This window comes from Oncorhynchus masou, chromosome 32, assembly GCF_036934945.1.
Source record: "Oncorhynchus masou masou isolate Uvic2021 chromosome 32, UVic_Omas_1.1, whole genome shotgun sequence".
Classification (NCBI taxonomy): domain Eukaryota; kingdom Metazoa; phylum Chordata; class Actinopteri; order Salmoniformes; family Salmonidae; genus Oncorhynchus; species Oncorhynchus masou.
The window spans coordinates 48,702,616-48,721,391 of record NC_088243.1 but is presented as its reverse complement, the minus strand read 5'-3'; the positions used below and the strand labels follow the sequence as shown (position 1 = coordinate 48,721,391).

The 18,776-nt window shown below is 42.2% G+C and overlaps 1 protein-coding gene, 1 non-coding gene and 1 pseudogene across 3 annotated transcripts in view; all 3 read right to left on the bottom strand.

Moving 5' to 3' along the window:
• Positions 1 to 13,062: 13,062 nt before the first annotated feature.
• The window catches only part of eprs1 (glutamyl-prolyl-tRNA synthetase 1), a 79,897-nt gene continuing 74,183 nt past the window's right edge, over positions 13,063 to 18,776 (bottom strand). For both annotated transcript variants that reach the window (XM_064954283.1, XM_064954284.1), the window contains 10 exons: positions 18,700 to 18,772; positions 18,350 to 18,429; positions 18,009 to 18,110; positions 16,589 to 16,744; positions 15,712 to 15,909; positions 15,388 to 15,561; positions 14,719 to 14,879; positions 14,457 to 14,535; positions 14,263 to 14,327; positions 13,063 to 14,070 (listed from right to left, as the gene is read on the bottom strand). In XM_064954283.1, coding sequence (XP_064810355.1) covers positions 13,920 to 14,070; positions 14,263 to 14,327; positions 14,457 to 14,535; positions 14,719 to 14,879; positions 15,388 to 15,561; positions 15,712 to 15,909; positions 16,589 to 16,744; positions 18,009 to 18,110; positions 18,350 to 18,429; positions 18,700 to 18,772 — 1,239 coding nt within the window. In that variant the 3' untranslated portion in view covers positions 13,063 to 13,919. The remainder of the gene's footprint in view (positions 14,071 to 14,262; positions 14,328 to 14,456; positions 14,536 to 14,718; positions 14,880 to 15,387; positions 15,562 to 15,711; positions 15,910 to 16,588; positions 16,745 to 18,008; positions 18,111 to 18,349; positions 18,430 to 18,699; positions 18,773 to 18,776) is intronic.
• LOC135527309 (small nucleolar RNA SNORA5) lies at positions 15,023 to 15,149 on the bottom strand (annotated as a pseudogene).
• On the bottom strand, positions 16,272 to 16,409 carry LOC135527308 (small nucleolar RNA SNORA5). Its single transcript, XR_010453425.1, has one exon. It is a non-coding gene; the product is annotated as a small nucleolar RNA SNORA5 (small nucleolar RNA).

Genomic DNA, 18,776 nt, shown 5'->3' with positions numbered 1-18,776 from the left:
AGTAGACGTAGTAATATCCGTGTAGTGGGATTGAAAGAGGAAAGCGAGGGCCATAACCCGGCCCGTTTCTTCACTCAATGGATCCCGGAGGTCCTAGGCATAATCAACTTCACCATGCCGCTGGAAATCGAACGCGCCCACAGAACATCAGCGCCGAAACCCCGGCCCGATGAGCCCCCACGAGCCGTCCTGATCAGGTTCCTCCGTTTCCAAGACAGAGAGAAGATACTGCAACTCGCAAGAGCCAAAGGGGATGTCACCATCGATGGAAAGGGGGTCAGCCTTTTCCCAGATATGAGCGCAGATCTCGCCAGACGTCGAAAGCAGTTCAGACCTGCCGCCAAAGCACTGAAGGAGAAGAACATCACCGGCTACCTCATCCACCCTGCGCGGATTAAAGTTCAGTACAAAGGCCGAAGCCATCTCTTCAACACACCGGGAGAAGTGCACACTTTTCTCAAAGAACTGAGCAACGTCTGAGCCAGGACGGCCTCTCCGGGGGATAAAATGCAGTTTGTTTGTTTTCTCTTATCCGGATTGAACTGCTGGTATCTCCCGGTCACTATAATTGATTTGTACATTTTCAACTAACCGTATCTTTCCGGGGTGAGTTCTATTACATTTACAGGAGAGTATATTTTGTTTTAGTCCATATCTACTGGGCGAAGAAATAAGTGGGCTTAGGCCCACTGCTTTCCCCCTCATTTATGTTAATCTTTCGAAAAGAGACTCAAGCATCCCTTACCGTGGGCAGTAAATATTCAGCCATAAATATCTATTCACAACGTTTGTTTTCAACTTAGAGAACTCGCAGGTTTTAGTTTACGCCAAGGTTTAGCTAGTAAGAGCAAGATGGAAAGCGAGCAACAACGTATCTCTACAAGTGCATTCATGTTTGATTGTTGGGATTGTTGTTTTAGTCTGACAATCAATCAGGGTGGGTGGGATTTTTATTTATTTTTTCTTCCTTTTTTCTATGTTTATTGTTTCCTTCCTAAAGAGACACACAGGTCACTTTTGTCCTCAAACCAAAGTTGAAACATTTCCTAATGATCTGCATATATATTTCTATTCAGTTACATATTCGAAACCCAACCTATGCTTAATCCACTAAAATATGTCACATTCAACATAAAAGATCTTAACAGCCCGATTAAAAGGAAAAGAGTCTATACATACCTTAAGAAATTAAAGGCTGACATTGTGTTTTTACAAGAAACCCATCTTACAGCCAGTGAATACAAGAAATTGAAGAGGGAATGGGTAGGACAAGTTTTTGCATCCTCTTTTAACTCCAAAGCAAGAGGAACTGCAATTTTGATAAGTAGACACATCCCCTTCTGCATCAACAACACCATCTCTGATCCCTTTGGCTGTTTTGGTGCAGGGGCATATGTTTTCAGAGTCTTGGACCCTATTGAATATTTATGCTCCTAACTTCAATGACCATATGTTTATTCAGAATGTCTTCCTTCATGTTGCTCAAGCACCACCAGGATGGCTACTGGTTGGAGGAGATTTTAATTTTTGCTTAGATACAGTTCTTGATAGGTCTTCTGATAAACCCTCACTTCTTACCAAAGCCGGCAAGCTCACCATGCCTTCATGAAAGATCTCAATTTACTAGACATCTGGAGACAGTTGCACCCACAGGATAGGGACTACTCTTTTTATTCACACCCACACAAGACACACACACGCATAGATAACTTTTTACTATCGACACAACTGTTTCAATGAGTGTTAGATGTCGAGTATCTCCCCAGATTGCTTAGTGACCATTCTCCTCTGGTATTATCAATCTCCATTCCTATCAAGGTAAATGGAGCATATAGATGGAGACTAAATTCTACACTCCTAAAGCAACCTGAATTGTGTGCATTCATCAAAGAGCAGATCAATATGTTTACTTTGACAAACAAACCCTCTGCTCCTGACAGCTTCATTCTTTGGGACACATTGAAGGCCTATCTGAGGGGACAGATTATTTCCTATACTAAAGGGCTGAAGAGAAAACACGGTGCGGAACTGAGTGCCCTTGAATCTGAAATCTCCGAGCTAGAGAAAACCTACCAAAGAGGCCCGACTAAAGATCTATACAGGCTTTTGGTAAATAAAAAACGTATATATAATATTCTGAACACATATCAAGCTGATGGGATCATCACTAAATCAAAACAGCGTTATTACGCGCTTGGAGAAAAAGCTCACAAAGTATTGGCATGGCAACTGAAAGCAGAGGAAAGTAAGAGGACAATTAATGCCATAGAAACTCTTACTAATGAGATCTTTCGACCCTACTGAAATTAATAATACTTTTAAGAAATACTATGAAGACCTCTACACTTCCCAATCAAGCGATGATCTATCAGAGATCGACTCCTTTCTCTCCTCTCTCAACCTCCCATGCCTGTCAGGGGAAGACAGCGAGCGCCTGAGTGAACACTTCTCAGTTCCTGAATTGTTGGAGGCCATTAAATCCTTACCTTCTAATAAATCTCCTGGGGAGGATGGCTTCCCTCCAGAGTTCTATAAATAATTTAGGGAGCTGTTGGTCCCCTACCTTATGGAGGTACTTAAAAAAGCCAGAGAAGACAACTGCTTTCCAGAGTCCTTCTCTCAAGCAGTGATTACTGTAATCCACAAGAAAGGGAAAAACCTGCTAAAGTGCGCCTCCTATAGACCAGTCTCTCTCCTTAACACAGAAAACTGGTCACCAATATGCTATCTAAGAGACTGGAGTCATGTCTTCCCCTGTTGGTCAACCCAGATCAGACTGGCTTCATAATTAATAGATTGTCCTCCAATAATCTCAGAAGGTTTTTTGATATAATTCACCTTGCTAACAAAAACAAAATACCTAGTGTCGCAGTCTCCCTCGACGCTGAAAAGGCCTTTGATAGGGTTGAATGGCCATACCTCTTTCGCGTCATGGAAAAGTTCAGTTTAGGTACCGTGTTTGTAAATTTGATAAAATCACTCTACAAATCTCCTAAAGCTAGGATTGCTACCAATGGGATTACTTCCTCCTCTTTCCCTCTTTATAGGGGGAACAGACAAGGTTGCCCTGACATACATAGCTTTGAGGTGGGCCCCCATACCCATAAATTATCACTCTTTGCAGACAACCTTATCTTATTTCTAACAAACCCAGAACACTCCCTCTCTCACTTGCAGATCCTACTACAGTGTTATAGTTCTTTCTCTGGATATAAGGTAAATTTTGATAAAAGCGAAATCTTACCGTTGTCTGTCTTTGACCATCATACCATCAAGCACAAGTTTCCTTTTAGATGGTCGCCTATGGGCTTCACATATTTGGGCATAATGGTGGATGGTAATCTATACAACCTCTATAAACTCAATCTGGCCAGTTTGTTGCAAAAGGTGGAGGTTGACCTTTGTAAATGGATGGACTTACTTCTCACTCTACTGGGTAGAATCAATGTAATTAAAATTAATGTCCTGCCCAGATTTTTATATCTGTTTCAATCTCTCCCTGTCCCTGTGGCATTTTTTTCCTCTCTCGACAAGCTGACCAGACGGTTTATCTGGCACGGCAAAACCCCTAGGGTTGGCCTGGATAAACTGACCCTTGATTACAGTCAAGGGGGCTTAAACCAATTTTAGAATGTACTACTGGGCTGCACAGTCTAGGTTTCTGGCTCAGAGGTTTGACAATGGTCCCTCTCCCTCATGGTTGAACATTGAAAAGCTTGAGGTAAATGATGACACTGGGGCAGAATTGTTTTTCAAATGGGACAGAAAATCTATAAAAACCATCACAGACCACCCTTTAATCATACATTCTGTCCTGGCATAGTGCAAACTGCATGAGCTGTTCGGACGAGAGGGATTCCTTTCCCCTAAAACCCCTTTATGGAACAATACATTGATCCCTATGTTTTTCCAGAATAGTAACTTTAGATCATGGTCTGATAAGGGGATCACTCTTCTGGAACATTGTCACGAGGAGGGAGTTCTTATGTCTTTTGATCAGCTGAAACAGAAATACCACTTGCCTAACAGGGACTTCTTTAGCTACCTACAACTACGAAACTTTATTAGGGTGACTCTCAAGGGACAATGGAACCTACCTAAGATGTCACCTGTTGAACAACTCTGCCACGCAGACCAACCACTGTTCAAGACCATTTCCTGTGTATACGATGCTCTTATGTCAGGACTAACACTGCCTGGGCTAGATAAACCCCGACTTAGATGGGAAAAAGATCTGGGTATTGATCTTGATGAGGATCTATGGCGTGACCTATGCAGGGATGGTGTTACATCCACATTGAACTCCAGATACAGACTGATCCAGTTTAATTTCCTCCATCAGCTCTATATCACCCCATCTAGACTGCACAAGTTCAACCCAGATATCTCCTCCCTATGTTTTAGATGTGGCTCAGATGAAGGAACATTCCTCCATTCCACTTGGCAGTGTTCAAAACTACACAGTTTCTGGCAGGGGGTATGCAATACCATATCCTCAATTCACGGGGTTGCATTCCCTTTCGACCCGGAGGTCTGTCTACTGGGTAACTTTACTAACACCAATCTTAGGCAAAGCCATACTATAAAGCTAACAGAAATATTGCTAGCGATTGCCAAGAAATCTATTGCCTTGAAATGGAAATTGGATTCCTCCCTGCCAGTTGCAATGTGGCTATCGGAAGTTAATAGTTGTATCCCTTTGGAGAAAATCACTTACTGCTTGAGGAATAAGTTAAAGACATTTTACAGAATTTGGCAACCTTTTGACTATATGGAGAATCTCCCCCACATCTCATCGATTGAATCTATATATAATCCTCACATTACGTTTCACACGTAATGTATAATATGTAGCCTACGGCAGGTGATCCAATATCTCGTTATTATTTTTTTCTTATTGTATGTTTGTATATATAATTATTATTATTTTTATTTTATTTATTTGTTACGCTCATCTGTTACTGTCACTTTGTCCTATCGTTGTCTAATATATTTTCACTTTTGTTTTGAATGTTCTTAATTGGAAAATGCAAAAAAAAAAAAAAAGATGGCCAGAAACAAATGACTTTCTTCTGAAACTCATCAGTCTATTCTTATTCTGAGAAATGAAGGCTATTCCATGCGAGAAACTACCAAGAAACTGAAGATCTCGTACAACGCTGTGTACTCCTCCCTTCAATGAACAGTGCAAACTGTCTCTAACCAGAATAGAAAGAGCAGTGGGAGGCCCCGGTGCACAACTAAGCAAGAGGACAAGTACATTAGTGTCTAGTTTGAGAAAGAGACGCCTCAAGTCCTAAACTGGCAGCTTCATTAAATAGTTCCCGCAAAACACCAGTCTCAATGTCAAGTGTAGAGGCGACTCCAGGATACTAGCCTTCTAAGGCAGAATTCCTCTGTCCAGTGTCTGTGTTATTTTGCCCATCAATCTGCCCATTAATCATTTATTTTTATTGACCAGTCAGATGTAGGCAGTTTCAAAGAAAAAGCCATAAGGCCAACATCCCATGGTGCAACTGATGACCGAAGTCAGACTGCAGGTGCTAGGCCCACCACAAGGAGTTGTTAGTTGGGCGCCGCCCTACAGTGATACAGTCTGGGATCGATCCCGGGTGTGTAGTGACATCTCAAGCACTGCAAGTTTTTGCTACCTTTTTTCACCTGTGTAATGCTGCCCTCTTCCTGCTTATTCTGGGGTTCAGACTGAATGCAGCTGCTCATGATTGACAGCAGCAACATGGACCTGTTAAATTGACAATAAGGGTCAGATTTAGCTACATTTAGGCATGGCTTCCTTGTTTTGAGTTTGAGTTGTATCAAGTATTTCATATTAAACCTACCTCACATGGTGACTAGAACGGGCACACACATCCGTTCGCGTGCGCCAACTTATACATATAGATTTTTTCCATCCCCACCAGACACGATAAGGACACACGCATGTTGAAATATCAAAACGAACTTGTCCTGAAATTACATTTTTGTTCCCCCCAGTGTTATCATTGGAGTGTGATACAAAACGAGGCTACGGTCTGCTTTAGGACCATGCGGATGCCTCTGAGCGGTCATGTAGGCTGTATGAAGCGTTTATCCGACTGAAACAAATACAAATAATTAGGTTCCCCCACTTCTAAAACCAACGTTGCGCCCCTGTATTCAATAGTTGCCATTATACACCGATTTTTACATTTACATTTAAGTCATTTACAAAGGCGTTCGCTTTAGGCTACGCAGCAGAACATTGTAGCGAAATAGGAGGGTAGACTGACAGGGACTCAAACAACCCCAGTTCTCTTATGTTGTGACAGTGCCACGAAAGTATTTTTGTTTGTGCTCATTACGCACCACGGCCGTTAGAAGAGAGCATGCCGCCTATAGTCTGAAATTACCAGGGGGAAACGTGGTGTGTGCGAATTATTCGATTTATAAGCGTGAGTGCGCAGCGATGCCTGTTTGAACGAGTGTATTACAGTAGATTGATGGCTGTTTGTTTTGCCCCTACTTTTGACCACCCACCCACACAACCCTATGTACGTAACCATGGTTCCTCCTGAAAATAAGTGCAGGCAAAATCCTAGAGGAACCTGGCTCAGTCTTCTTTCCAACAGACAAATTCACCTTTCAGCTGGACAATAACCTAAAACTCAAGGCCAAATATACACTGGACTAGCTTACCAAGACGACATTGAATGTTCCTGAGGAGCCTACTGTAGTTACAGTTGTAACTTAAAATTGGATTAAATCTATGGCAAGACTTGAAAATGGCTGTCAAGCAATGATCAATAACTTGAAGAGCTTGAAGAGTTAAAAAAAAGAAATGGGCAAATATTGTACAATCCAGTTGTGCAAAGCTCTTATAGACTTACCCAAAAACACTGAGAGCTGTAATCGCTGCCAAGGGTGATTCTAACATGTATTCACTCAGGGGTTGACTACTTATCTAATGAAGATAGTGTTTTATTTTTTTATTAATCTTAAAAAGACAAACAAAAAATGAGTATTTTGTGTAGATCATGAAAAGAAATACAATTAAAATCTATTTAAATCCCAATTTGTAAAAAAAAGCCAGTGAAACAAGTCTACTCAGGTGAGAAAAAATCCAAATGTATATCCCCATTGGAAAATATAAATGGACTGTGGTATTGTAACTGACATGTCTGTGACTGACAAAAACAAGAAACTTTTGATGCACAACTACATTTTGAAATTGCACCTAGTGTATTTTATCAACTATTCTCTCTCTCAATAGTAAATTGAGACCCAGACTGAGTTCCCCTAGCGGCTGGGAGCCCTAAGAAACCGCCTTTGTTGCTTATGCATGGAACAGGCCCTGCTGCCACCAAAGGTGTCAGCTGGAGAGGACATGCACGAACAGGGATTTGTACTTTGAAGCGAATTAGCATTTTCGAATCAGAGTAAATCGAGCCAAAAGTCACCTTGTCTAAGATTTTCACGGTTATCAAAACGTCACTCAAGGGAAAGCCTACATGAAACACAGATCTTATTTGAAGTGGTTTCAAAATCCAAGGGAAAAAAATATTAAAACCATTTCCATGTTTGACTACTTAGGTTTTATGGGTTTTATGAAACATCCACTGTTTCTTTGTGATTTTTTCTGTATGCTGATACAGAGAGCAGTGAAACCCAGTTTGCAGTTCCATTTTTATTTAACCTTCAGCTGGAACCAAAAGGGGTTCTTCTATGGGAACAGCCGAAGAACCACCTTTTTTCTGAGAGTACTTGTTACTAACATGTCTAACCTTTACATACAGTATTTCCTTTAGGAATATAGTGGAGTAAAAGTTTTCTAAAATATCAATAGTAAAGTAGACACCCCAAAAAATAACTTAAGTAAAAATACTCCCAGGTACTACTTAAGTGCTTTACACCACTGACTACTTGTGGCACCATTAAAGCTTTGTATTGTGAAGATAAACACATTGGGCTTATTGTTTCCTGGACAGATTAAACCTACGTAGTCCTTGACCAAGCATTTTAGCTCAGAATTAGGTTTTATGTGTCCTGGAAACATTAAGCCCAATGTGTTTATCTTCACAATACAAAGCTTTAATGGTGCCACGAGTAGTCAGTGGTGTAAAGCACTTAAGTAGTACCTGGGAGTAGTACCTCTTTTAATGATTGTTTTTAGTGTATTTTCTCATTTTAAGCCTGCATGCAAAACACATTTCCCTATGTGATAAGAAAGACTACCTTGAAATGTTCTACTCAAATATCTTATTAAAATAGTAAAATAACATACCATTGTGTGGCTTTGATCTGTAGAGAATATGAGACAAGAAAACACATGGAGCTTTCATATTATTCAGAATATGAGACAAGGAAACACGTGGAGCTTTCATATCGTTCAGAATATGAGACAAGGAAACACGTGGGGCTTTCATATTGTTCCGAATATGAGACAAAACACATGGAGCTTTCCGCCAGGTGCTTTATGATGTTACATCACTTCATGGAGTGACAAAAACAAAAAAACTCAAAAGTACTGCATCTGGTAAAAAAAATGAAGTTTCTTGAAGGTTATATATCCATTGTGCAAGGAGCATACAGCCATTAATACAACAGTCTATGTTAATGTGTCCTTTGCGGCTCATTTCGGTTTGAGTGCATTGTTGAAACAGGTCAACACTGATAGGATTGAAAGGAAGACAGAACTGCTCCCGATTCTGCTTTCTCTCTTCAAATTCTTCACCTTAACAGCATGAATACACAATACTGACGACAGATCAGCTGCTGGATAGACAATTATCATATGGCTGCAAATATTGATGTAGTTTATTCTAATGGAAATGCATATAACAGTGGTAACCAAAATTTTTAGTCCTGTACTCCTTCAAATATTCAACCTCCAGCTGCATACCCCCTCTAGCACCAGGGTCAATGCACTCTCAAATGTTTGTTTTTTTACCATCATTGTAAGCCTGCCACACACACAAACACAACACATTTATTAAACACAAGAATGAGTATGAGTTGTCACAACCCAGCTCTTGGGAAGTAAACAAAGCTCTTATAGAACCAGAGCACAAATAATAATCAATAATTTTGCTCTTTATTTAGCCATCTTACATATAAAACTTTATTTGTTCATTAAATTGTGAATAACTCACCCCAGGTTAATGAGAAGGGCATACTTGAAAGGATGCACATAACTCTGCATTGTTGGGTTGTATTGGAGAGTCTGTCTTAAATCCTTTTCCACACACATCCTTTTCTGAGCCTGCATTTAGTTTTCATGCTAGTGAGGGCCGAGATTCCACTCTCACATAGGTGCGTGGTTGCAAAGGGCATCAGTGTCTTAACAGCACGATTTGCCAATGCAGGATACTCTGAGCGCAGACCAATCCAGAAATCTGGCAGTGGCTTCTGATTAAATTAAATATTCACAAAACCACTTGTTGCAATTTCGATGAGGCTCTCTTGTTCAGATATCGGTAAGTGGACTGGAGGCAGGGCATGAAAGGGATAACGAGTCCAGTTGTTTGTGTCATCTGTTCAGGGAAAGTACCTGCGTAATTGCTCACCCAACTCAATCAGGTGCTTCGCTATATCACATTTGACATGGTCAGTAAGCTTGAGTTCATTTACACACAAAAAAAAAAAAAAAAATGATGGAAAGACCTGTGTGTTGTCCTTGTTAATGCAGACAGAGAAGAGCTCAATTTTGTCACACACATTGAATATAGTTGCGGACAGTCCCTGTAATCCTAAATTCAGATCATTCAGGCGAGAAAAAACATCACCCAGATAGGCAGGTCTTGTGAGAAACTCGTCATCATGCAAGCGGTCAGACAAGTGAAAATGATGGTCAGTAAAAAAAAAAAAAAAAACTAAGCTCGTCTCTCAATTTCCCTTTGATAACCAGCGCTGCTTACATGGTCGCTGCCCATATCATTGAATAGTTTAGAAAATACACGAGAGTTCATGGGCCTTACTTTAACAAAGTTAACCATTTTCACTCTAGTGCCCAAAATGTCTTTCAAGCTGTCAGGCATTCCCTTGGCAGCAAGAGCCTCTCCGTGGATGCTGCAGTGTACTCAAGTGGCATCGGGAGCAACTGCTTGCGCTCACGTTAACTATGGAACGCCATTTGGGTCATAAAGCACGTAGTCAAAACGCAATCTTTTTAATGCTACGTGTGTAAAGTAAACAGTGCAGGCGCAAAATTAACTTCACACGATAAGTTAACGCCTACACGCATCAAATAAGCTGGTGCAAATGTGCTGGCATGCGGTCCAACATGTGCTAAATAAACAGCTGCAAACGGTCCTGCACACGTTAAATGCCTACAGACCGCCTGCAAGCGGTCCTGCACACAAATTAAACGCCTACAGCTACTAAATATACACCTACACGCGCCAACTTAACGCACTGTTTAAAATGCGAATTTAACTGCCAATTTCCCTAGCTCCTCCTTTCAATAATCAGCGTTCAGTCAATTTGAAGCAACAACACCACAAATGAAGGCGGAGAGAAGGAACTTATTCATCCTCTGCAAACAGACCCTAAATGACTGCGCTTGGCTTCTGCACTCTGATAATCCTGGACTTGATGCCCTTCAGTCCACGTTAACAAGGTTAATTATTTTTTAAATACTTTTATTACTTAATCGTGAAGTTGATCAGCTAGCTAACAAAGAGGACAGATCTGTTTATTGCTATGCAGCTATGTTGGAGGATTAGACACTGACAGCAGTGCAAGTAATTTAGGCTTATGTATTGATAATATTGTAAGTCTGATTATGCCAAGGGAGGATTTTATGTTTAACTAGTATACGTAGTCGATAAACTCAGCAAAAAAAAAACTTCCCTTTTTCAGGACCTTGTCTTTCAAAGTTAACTCGTAAAAATCCAAATAACTTCACAGATCTTCATTGTAAAGGGTTTAAACACTGTTTCCCATGCTTGTTCAATGAACCATAAACAAATAATGAACATGCACCTGTGGAACGGTCGTTAAGACTAACACCTTACAGACGGTAGGCAATTAAGGTCACAGTTGTGAGCACTTAGGACACTAAAGAGGCCTTTCTACTGACTCTGACAAACACCAAAAGAAAGATGCCCAGGGTCCCTGCTCATCTGTGTGAATGTGCCTTAGGCATGCTGCAAGGAGGCATGAGGACTGCAGATGTGGCCAGGGCAATAAATTGCAATGTCTGTACTGTGAGACGCCTAAGACAGCACTACAGGGAGACAGGACAGACAGCTGATTGTCCTCACAGTGGCAGACCACGTGTAACAACACCTGCACAGGATCAGTACAGCCGAACATCACACCTGCAGGACAGGTACAGGATGGCAACAATAACTGCCCGAGTTACACCAGGAACGCACAATCCCTCCAATGCTCAGACTGTTACATCGAGGCCTGTACTCTGGAGTCGGAGCGATTTGGAGGTGGAGGGTCCGTCATGGTCTGGGGCGGTGTGTCACAGCATCATCGGACTGAGCTTGTTGTCATTGCAGGCAATCTCAAGGCTGTGCATTACAGGGAAGACATCCTCCTCCCTCATGTGGTACCCTTCCTGCAGGCTCATCCTGACATGACCCTCCAGCATGACAATACCATCAGCCATACTGCTCGTGACAGAGCAGTGATATTCCTGTCTTGCAGGAATATCACTGCTCTGCCATGGCCATCGAAGAGCCTGGATCTCAATGAGCACGTCTGGGACCTGTTGGATAGGAAGGTGAGGGCTAGGGACAGGGCCGCTCCCCCCAGAAATGTCTGGGAACTTGCAGGTGCCTTGGTGGAAGAGTGGGGTAACATCTCACAGCAAGAACTGGCAAATCTGGTGCAGTCCATGAGGAGATGCACTTGGTGGCCACACCAAATACTGACTGTTAGTTTTGATTTTGAACCCCCCTGTGTTCAGGGACACATTATTCCATTTGTGTTAGTCACATGTCTGTGGAACTTGTTCAGTTTAATGTCTGTTGTTGAATCTTATGTTCATACTATTTACACGTTATGTTTGCTGAAATAAACGCAGTTGACAGTGAGAGGACGTTGCTTTTTTTGCTGAGTTTATTTCTCATCATATCTGTGCCTCTGATGGTCCAACGTCCCCGTCTGTTGTTCGGTGCGTTCCCGGGAAAGGGGCAGTTTCTCTTCAGCTGCATCAGAATCACAACTGTCAAAGTGTCCATGCTAGCTGGGTTAACGACACATTTAGAATTACTGATGCTAGCATTGGATGTGCTCGTGGAAGCAGAACAACTTGTGTCGTCGACAGATGCAGGTATTATTATATTCTGCCGGTAGTAGCAGTAGAGCTGGTATGTGTCTATGGACGCGGGCCTATTTTTGTTTTTAACCATTTATTCATTTTCGAGCAAACAGAATGAGCAGTGGCTACGTTTGGCTACATATGTACCGTTAGTGGAATTCCCGCGAGAGAGTAACAGTTAATGTGATTGGATGTTAATTATTTGACGAGGCTACCTGTATTTGACATAGTGTTGTTATTTCATTCTGCACTACATGGTTTCATTTTATTTTTGGCAGTGAAACGAGGCTACTCAGGCAAGAGAAAAAAACTCACCCAAATGTATAGCCAGCCCAGTTCAAAAATGTAACTGTTTGAAAATTTTTAGAATTATTCTAATAAAAAATATTTTTTAAATGTGAATCATATTTTTATTTGGCGTACCCCCGACGGCATTGCGTGTATCCCAGTTTGGGAATACCTGATCTATAACAATGCAGTAAATCATATATTTGGCACATCATTGTGCATGATCAATTATATTGGAGGTAAAAATTACTGTAGCCTACAATAGTAAAATAAAACTCAATTGATTGCCTGACTTTTGAATCACTGATTCATTTGTAATGTGAATAAAAACCCTGGGAAAGTGGACAGTTTCACTTTTCCACACCTGAACATACAACAAAAATTTCTGTCCTGTCCGCACCTGAACATGTCCCTCTTCCTCCTGATGTGTGCACTCGCTTGGACAAGCATCAACACAATCCACCCCTTTACAGATTAAGTGCAGATAATGTACAGGTAAAAAAAAGCTCTCAAATGATAATGCCTACAGTGGAATTTGAGAATCTCTTTATTATAGAAAAGTTTTAGAATTGCGTTAGAGGAACTCAAGAGTACAGGTAATTACATGTATGTGATAGTTCCTTATTCCATGTTGTATGCAGTATTCCTATGAGTTTGTACTGGGGACAAATGTGGCTACAACCTCCAGGGTCAACCCTCACCACCCACCTATAGTACACCCCCAATAGCTACGATATCAGTTCAGTTAGTGGGAAACATCTTGCCTGAGTACCATGTCATCTTTCTACCTGGGAAAGGTCCTGAGATAAGGTAGGGTGGGAGTGAGAAAGGGACAAAAATATAAAGATTGTGTCATTGGGTATAAAGAAAGGGTCATTTTTGTAACATTCGGGGCTAGTGGGAGAAAATAGCTGACTATGGAGAGTGTCTTGTCAATCTTGAGGGGTTGGGCCACCATTGCAAGGTTAGGGTCAAAAGGAACACACTACAAGGTGTTGACTCTGGGTATATCTCAATAGTTTAAAGAGATGTCATCTCCTCGTCTCTTCTCCATCTCTGCTGATTCGAAAGCGCATGATAGGTGAAAACAAATCTTTGTTCACAAGTATTTTCTTTCACCTATCCGCTTCTTTGTCATATCCCAGATCGAGGAGAGAAAGCCACTAAAGACTATTTTTTTTTTTTTTTACCTTTATTTAACCAGGCAAGTCAGTTAAGAACAAATTCTTATTTTCAATGACGGCCTGGGAACAGTTGGTTAACTGCCTGTTCAGGGGCAGAACGACAGATTTGTACCTTGCCAGCTCGGAGGTTTGAACTCGCAACCTTCCGGTTACTAGTCCAAGGCTCTAACCACTAGGCTACCCTGCCACCCCACTATTTAGTAGCTGCGGCCAAACAGGGTGTAATACTGGGCGGCCTCCTTGCCGCTGACGCACATCTGACCCGGCTGCAGGGGCTTGAGGGGCTTGAAGGGGATACACAGGCTCTTTGCACCCATGGAGGGGGCACCGGGCTCCAGATCCTGGTCCCTGGAGAGGGGGAGAGAGAGAGGGGCTAGGAGTTAGGGAGGTGACCGATTTTATCAACTTCATTCAACATTTGGTAACACTTCACTTAGAGCAGATAAAGCATCTTGATGTGAAGGTGTTCCTAATGTTTGGTATAGTCAGTGAATGTTAGCATGCCTCCCAGTCATTGAGTGGTACTTTAGTGAGTCGTACTTGGCAGTGGTCTTCTTGATCCAGTCTTCACACTCGATGCCTCCACAGAAGGGGATCTGGACAATCTGTGGTTATCAACATAAAACAAATAAATGTAATTCAGTTAGTTTATATTACACTTAAGCCAGCCAGACATGGAAACGATTCATCTGATGATTGGGAATCTAACAGAAACAAAGTTCAACGTAACACACCCTGCCCTGGTCCAGGTCTTTCTGGAACTGTTCCATAGAGTCTGCTACCACCATGTGTTTGTTCAGGTCGTCCGATGCCCTGCAACACAGAGGAAGAGGAGGTATATTAGCCACATTATGTGTGCATGCGCGTGCATGTTAGCACCTGTACAGTAGCTCAGAGAGCGCGAGAGAGTGAGAATGAGAGAGACTGTGGGTGTTACAAGATATTGCCCTTGATTTCCTCCAGTTGGTGTGTGTGTGTGGATCGGCATACGCATACCTCTTGAAGAGGTTGGTCTGGATGTCCTCCAGTAGCTGTATGAGTCTCTTCTCGGTGTCTGCCTCGGGCAGGATGATCTTCTCCCCCGTGTCTCTCCTCACGGCCACACACTGACCCTGCTTCAGGTCCTTAGGACCCACCTCAAGGCGAATGGGCACGCCCTGAGAGAGAGGGATGGTAGGAGGGGTGGAGAGAGAGAAGGATGGAGAGCAAGAAAGAAAGTGAAGGAGAGAGAGAGAGAGTATAGAGATGCAGACGTTTCCTTTCAATTGGACTGATGAGAAGTTTATCCCTGAAATCAACCAATTGTCAGTAATACAAATTTATCCCCAACATCCATGGAAAAGTTACATGAGGCCCATGAACTACAGGTTCACTGTGGCAGCCATTTTGGCCATTTTAGAGGAAGCACTGAATGAGACAAGGCTGCAAACTTCCTAATGCCCCTAGAAAGGGTTCTGGGGATTATTGCAACTATAATAATAATATACACCATTTAAGATCTACTTTTATCCAAAGAGACATACAGTACAGTGAGTGCAAAATGTTTAGTGTATGACTCCAGTGACAACCGAACCCACGACCCTGACGTTGTGGAGCCAGTTCTTACAAACTGAGCCACACAATACCATGAGTGGTGGTTTTACCTTGAGTTCCCAGTGGTTTTACCTTGAGTTCCCAGTGGTTGAACTTCCAGCCGGGAGAGTAATTGTCTCGGAGGTCAGCCTTTACCCGGGTCTCTCCCCTCTGCAGCCGGGCCAGGTACTTGGAGCACTGGGCCAGCAGAGACTCCTTCTCAGCCTCAGGCAGGGAGGCTGTGATGCCACACGGGATGATGATCACCTGGAAGATAAGAGCAGGAGAAATTGCAGGGTTATAAAATTTGACTAGGGCCAATAAAAGGTGAAATTCTTTACCTTTTGCCAGGCAGTCGTTATTAACTGACTTGCCTGGTAAAATAAAGGTGGAATCAAAATGTAGATCAAAACATACCTGGAGACAGGCAACTCTGGGGGGCAGCACCAGGCCCATGTTGTCCCCATGTACCATGGTGAGCACGCCGATAGTGCGGGTGGTGATGCCCCACGAGTTCTGGTAGGCTAGCTGCTTCTCGCCCGGCTTTCTGGGGTCCTCGAACTCAATGTTAAACATCCGGGAGAAGTTTTGGCCCAGGTGGTGGGATGTGGCACCCTGAGAGGAAGAGAACCATTCAACTTGTTTTTATATATATATTTTATGAATCATATTTCTACATTCAGATGAATTGATGATAGAAAGGTGGTGGCACCCTGAGAGGAAGAGGAAACATTTACTTAAAAATCAATAAAAGTGTGCCTAAGAGGTTGTTTTGCTGATAGAGAGTATTTCACTTTTTCTTTTTGGTTTGGTTTTTCGACTAAGAGGCCAAGTTTCCCCAGGTCTTCTATTAGGCCAGAATTAACCATGGGCAAAAACTGTTGAAGGCTCTAGCCATTTTAGGAGAACTTCCTATAGATTGCTTACAAAGGGCTAGGAAAAGAGACAGGAAAAATCTGAAATCAACGAATAGGCCCTATTGTCCGTAGTACAAATTTATCCCCATCATCCATGGAAAATGGGATGTGAGGCCCATTAACTACAGGTTCACTGTGGCAGACATTTTGGCCAGTGCGGTCAATTATAAAGGAAGCGCTGAATTTGACAAAGCTGTAGTCTTTCAAATACTTGTGGGTTTTAATTCAATTAACGTGATGGATATAAGCACTTATGGATGAAGGCTCCAGCAATTTTATAGGACCTTCATACATTTTGCATACACCTACACCCATTAAACAACTGTCTCAATCCAGAATTTTGTGGTACAAAATCCAAATATGGCAGCAGCCTATACCTGGATGGCTCTGCCACTGGCAGAGATGAAGGCCTCCACAGTGGTAGTGTAGTCTCCTCCTGCAAACTTCTCCTTCTCTGTCTTTCTGCCCTTTACCACAGGGATGGCCATCAGCTCCTCGTAGACCCGTGCATACAAGTCAAGGATCTGTAACACCTGGACAGATGCACAGACGAGGAGAAGATGAGTCAGTATTTATTAAAAGACTAAGGGGGGAGGGGGGTCAAAAGGTATGCTGAGGGAGAAAAATGGTTATATACATCTCTAAATGTAGAGATGAAAGATTTGCCATTTGTGTCACTTCAAAGTGATTAAAATGACAGTTTTACAAATGATAAGTGCAGTAGCTTTGTTCGCAGATCGCAGGTCAGGTTTCTCCAAGTCATTATGACGCCTATTGATCATTTCTCTGTTGCACGTTCTCTTTTCTTCTGATCCATCCACGACCACAGCAACACTCAACAATACATATATCTAGCTATATCCCTAGAATTACAAACGAGACTCATTTTAAATTAGAGTGATAAAGAATAAAAGTGTTATTTAGCTGACAAATGCATGTTGGAACGGTTAATAATATTGTCTCCTAGGTGTCAATCCGTCTGTGTGCAACAGCTGATGATGTGCAGGATTTGATGTTGCTAGCTTGAACTTCTAAATGAAAATGTGAATTGTGGGGGATTTTCATTCAGCAAGGGATTGAGAATATTTTCTTGCTAGAGAGGATAATAATAACGAAAGCCAGCTCTGTCTACTACTGGTAGGTGAAGCAAGCTAGCTAGCTAGTTTTGCTGGCGAGCAAACAGATTACATTAGTTCCACACACGCATTGCTTGCAAATAGGTGGGTGATTAGCCTACAGCCAAATAAACATTCATGCACTTACTTGCACACTTTGCAGTTGCTAGTGGGCTAAGTGCTTTCCTATTGGATGTTAAATTTACTATTGCAACCTTTTGGTGGCGAATTAATCCTATAGTTGCTGACGGTCAACATTTCCAGGTAAGTGTTCGCACAGCAAGAGATCATGCAGATTAAGCCACTACCGTTGTCTATGTAAATGAGATTTACATTTTACTGCTTATACATATCTACAATACAGTAGAGTAGCGTACACGCTTGTAGGCTACAAGCAAACGAGAACACCAGCTGCATGATACTGACGGATCAAAGGGTGGCTGGCCCAGCTGCTGCTTGAAAACTCTCAGATAGAGCACATTATGACATCTTACCTGGGTTTGTTTTGTCGCTCCAACAGTGATATTTCATAAATACAAATTAAGTAAATGAGACTTACCAAGTCTGCCTTCAAGCATTGTTTGAATGCATTCCCCAGACATGACAAGTCCAAACTCAACATTCAAGACAGAAAAGTAAGATCTAGTCTCAAGGACAGTTGAAAATAAATTGACCTTGTTACCTCTTCCGCGGCCTCCTCTTTGGTGGCAAACGCCGTGTGTCCTTCCTGCCACAGGAACTCTCTGGTCCTTAGGAAGGGCTGGGGGTGCTTGAACTCCCACCTCTGAGGAAGAAAATTAAAAATTAAATAAATGAGAAAATGAGAGAAGGAGAAGGAGTAAAACTCTGGATCCAAGGTATCCTAAAGGGTTCTGCCAAAAGACAGTGGAAACACTGGCCATGGTTAGGCATCTTCCATTTTAAGTACGTTTGGGCTCGTCCAATTAAGATTTTTCTTTCTGGAATCGACCCCAAACGATGATGGTGAATATGACAATTATCATTATTGGAGTGGACACTGACCACAACGTTGCACCACTGGTTGAGTTTGATAGGTAGATCTCTGTGGGACTGGACCCATTTGGCATAGGCAGGGTACATCACTGTAAAAAGAAGAGAGAGGTGGTACAGAAACTGTATGACAGTATTAAAATCTGGATACCGCCCAACCCTATGGGTCAGTGTCAATTAGTACATTTAGAACTGTATGGAAGAAAGAGCGGGTAGAAGTGGTGAGCGTCATGGATAAAAATATAGTCATGATATACACCCATACAATAAAGCTTTTGAGACAGAGTAAAGCATCTGGAAATTCAATGCATCAAGTTTAACCTTACGGACTGACAGAAGGTGGGAAGGTGTGTGTCTCTTACCAGTCTCACTAGTGGGTCGGACAGCGATGGGCTCGGCAAGCTCAGTGTTCCCTGACCGTGTTACCCAGGCAACCTGA